Source organism: Fukomys damarensis, unplaced genomic scaffold (assembly GCF_012274545.1).
Source record: "Fukomys damarensis isolate Sample0158 unplaced genomic scaffold, DMR_v1.0_HiC HiC_scaffold_4, whole genome shotgun sequence".
NCBI lineage: Eukaryota > Metazoa > Chordata > Mammalia > Rodentia > Bathyergidae > Fukomys > Fukomys damarensis.
This window is the reverse complement of record NW_022900916.1, coordinates 17,719,956-17,723,578: the sequence shown is the minus strand read 5'-3', so window position 1 is coordinate 17,723,578 and position 3,623 is coordinate 17,719,956. Positions and strand designations below refer to the sequence as shown.

The window sequence follows — 3,623 nt, the reverse complement described above, 5'->3', positions numbered from 1 at the left end:
CATATATGTTTATATATGCATGTTTGCATAAAAACAACAACTTTTGCTCATTCATACCATGTGATGCTTAGTGAAGATTATTTTGAGAGGGCAAACAATCCTGTGATGTCAAGGGAAGGATGAAGTTTTAGTAAAACCCACACGTGTGTGATGAAATCTTTTCTCTAGAAATACAATAATTGGCCATGTAAGGTTTAGATAAATCAATAGACAAAATAGTACAAAGCCCTAGGCTTTCAGTCCCATGCTCAGCAGCTGCTCTCGTGCCTATACCTTTGCAAAATATAGATCTCTCCCTTCTAGCGATGACACCAAGCCATTTGGCAGTCATCAATTTGTCTTTGATATTTTTGTCATCTGGAAATTATTGTGAAAAATTCGAGTAAGGACTGATTTAATTAAGCATTTCCTGCTATGCCATGATAGAGGAGTCTTGGTTTTTCACATGCATAATATTTCCTGTACTAATTGGCCTTTTGTACTCCATGGTAAAAACAGTCGACTTGGACTTTTCCTTGATGTGGCTGATTGGATTGATTAGGGAGCAGTGGATATGAAATGAGGTTCTGTTAATGTCATTCTTTCCCTATAAAATTGCAATCAGGACCAGGATTAGCTCTGCATTTGTGTACCTGTTTTCTTTCAGTCTGCAAGTACACAGTCCATGAGCGCTGTGTGGCCAGAGCGCCTCCCTCTTGCATCAAGACCTACGTGAAGTCCAAAAAGAACACTGACGTAAGTTTGTGGCCATGCTTGCTTGCTGTGGGTAGCAATTATGGATGCTTCTTCTTATCTCGATGTTATTGTTCTGTCCTAGGTCATGCACCATTACTGGGTTGAAGGCAACTGCCCAACCAAGTGTGACAAGTGCCACAAAACAGTAAAATGTTACCAGGGCCTGACAGGACTGCATTGTGTCTGGTGTCAGATCACAGTGAGTAATCATGAAAAACGAATCCTAGCATCCAGTCACAGAGAAGGCTGCATACCCAATCCTATCTGATAGCTCTACCTGGAATTGCTACTTAGACGTTGGAATAAATTAACATGAAACCACAGATGCGTCTTTTTTTCTTCAGGCTTCCAATGGGATCAGGGCTAGGTCAAATTTGTCATCAAAGAATCCAGAATTTTAGAACTGATGAGAAGCTTACAGTTCATATTATCATTGTTTTCAAACTGTGTTCTGTGGAACTGAAGAGGTTCCCAGGAAAGCAAATGGAAACCAAGGTTACGGGTAGGCAATAAAAAGATACTTTCAGGGTAGAGCTCGACCTTGCCTGTATTTAACAACTATTTTATAAGTGTTTTCTTATTTTGTGGTGGTACATTTATTTCAAACAAGGTTCAATAGGTTAAAAAGAAGCAGCAAAAATGAATGAGGTGCTCTAAAAATGTAGTTTTATAGTAAAATTAAGAATAAAGTTGGGCTGGGGATTTAGCACAGTAGTTGTACCTCCTGACTCATAAGCACAAGGTCCTGAGTTCAATCCTCTTTATATATATAAAAAAAGAATAAATAAAGTTATGCAAATTGTCCTTGGTCACATGGTAAGATAAAGAGGGGAGAGGTCCATATTTTAAGTCTTGCTGCCCCTAAGAATTCATTTCACTCTGGTTTGCAACATGTTTTAGCCTTGTTCATTCAATTGAATCTTAAATAGGAGGAAAAGAGATTTAGATGTAATTGTTAATCATTAGTAACACTGATAATTAAGAAAAATTGGTCTTTCTTGAGAAACTTTAGGACTCTACCTGGTGTAAATGACTGTCAAAACCAGTGTCAAATAATTTTTTGGAATAAAAATGAGATATGGAACCTCTAATATTTTATGTTTAATTTCTAGAAATTAATTAGAATTTATATTTTCTAGAGTACCCATTTTTCTTAATAGAATACAAAAACACTTCTGAGACTAGAATTTTTCTATTTTTTTCCCCCAGCATAGTGTTTGAATACTCCTTTTTTAGGATTAATTCTCTTCCTTTGGCAGAGTAAAACAGTAGAGGTCACTGAGTCAGTTAAGGAAATAAATTTCTCTGCAGTGTCCAAATCCCAGTCCCCAATCCACTGATTAAACAGCATTCTTACACACACACACACACACACACACACACACACACGCATGGAGCATAATGAGAGAAACAGTCTATGACTTACATTTCAAAAATACAATTAAGTACATTTTTTAAAAAAGTGAACATACTTTCTTCAATCATTTTCAGCTATTATCCAGTTAAATTGCATTGCATTTACATTTTGAAAATTTCTCAATTATGAAAGACACTTTCATTTTTTTAATGTTGGTTATTATAATAAAATGCCTAATGATTTAAATTATACACATGAATTCTTTGTATTGAATTCTCACTTTTAAGAAGACAATAGTTTTATTTTAAAATATGTACATTAAAATTAATGTTTTTGCTAAATATGTACAAATATATATAGTTTTGTTTCAGATCTAGTAGGAGGCTGTTCTTGTTTTTACTATAGAGTCAATTATATATTAATATTAAGGTAAACCAAAATTAGAGACTCTCAGAATAAATTTCATCATTGTATTTGAAATTATTTTCTTTTCTACAAATAAATTTTAATATGATGCCTTAACTTTATAATTTCTATTTTTTATTTCTCAAGAAAAAGCAATATTTTAAGTGAATGAGAAGCTTGAACGCTCAAAATTACATTGCTGCCTCTCCAAATACAAAAGCTTTAAAGATTTGGATTTTTTACATGGGGTTTTTCTCCTCCACTCTGTTTAATCTCCCTGAGTGTGTCTTTGTTCTTTCCCTTCTGTGGGAGCTGTCTTCCCCACAGTTACCATTGTTTGCGGTCTCCTATCGGTACTCCATGCATTTTCAAATATTTTTTGGTTTTATATGCCAAGGTTCCTTATCCTCCTTTTGGTCTGTTTTAATGGTTCCTTCTATTGGTGGCTTCATAATCTTCATCTAGCCGTGCCATTCACGAATTACACTTTTATCTTTAGTCAGCACTTGCCTTTCCCTTGCAAGTTATGACACCAATCCCTTTACTACAAAAAGAAGGTGTTACCGCGCTTTTAAAAGGGAAGGATTTCGTGTCCTAACTCAGTTCCATCAACATATTCCTAACATTTTATTCTTACAGTAAAGATAAATAAACAAATGAAGATGATTCTCTGTGTCATAGCAGAGCACAGCATAAATTGTCAATGTCTTTAGAGCCAAGCTCTACATCAATCAATCCCTGAATTTTACTCGGAAAACAAGACCCATCTGAGAGGTCTGAGGAGAATGATTTAGAATCAAGAAAAAAAAACGAAAGAGTCCCTCCTATTAAACTCTCACAAGTTCTGAGGCTTCCGGCCTATCTCCGCCCAAGCTCATATAAGTTCCAGGGTTCCCGTAATCCCCTCCCTTCCTTCCTTCCTTTCTTCGTTCCTCCGTTCCTTTCTTTTTTCTGGTCTCATGTATTTTCTTTTTTATTCCTTTTTCTTTTTTCTTTTTTTTTCGGGGGGGTTTGGGGATGAACTTAGGACTTTGTGCTTGCTAGGCAGGTGCTGCGCTACTAAGCTAAATCCCTGGCTCTCAAGAATTTTCTTAAGAAAGACTCACACAGTTTTAAAAAGTTAGTA

The 3,623-nt window shown here is 35.6% G+C and overlaps 1 protein-coding gene across 12 annotated transcripts in view; it reads left to right on the top strand.

The window, feature by feature from the left end:
- The window catches only part of Dgkb (diacylglycerol kinase beta), a 609,362-nt gene that overhangs the window by 174,851 nt on the left and 430,888 nt on the right, over nucleotides 1-3,623 (top strand). For all 12 annotated transcript variants that reach the window (XM_010643347.3, XM_033757026.1, XM_010643348.3 and 9 more), the window contains 2 exons: nucleotides 647-735; nucleotides 818-934. In XM_010643347.3, the coding sequence (XP_010641649.1) occupies nucleotides 647-735; nucleotides 818-934 (206 nt within the window). The remainder of the gene's footprint in view (nucleotides 1-646; nucleotides 736-817; nucleotides 935-3,623) is intronic.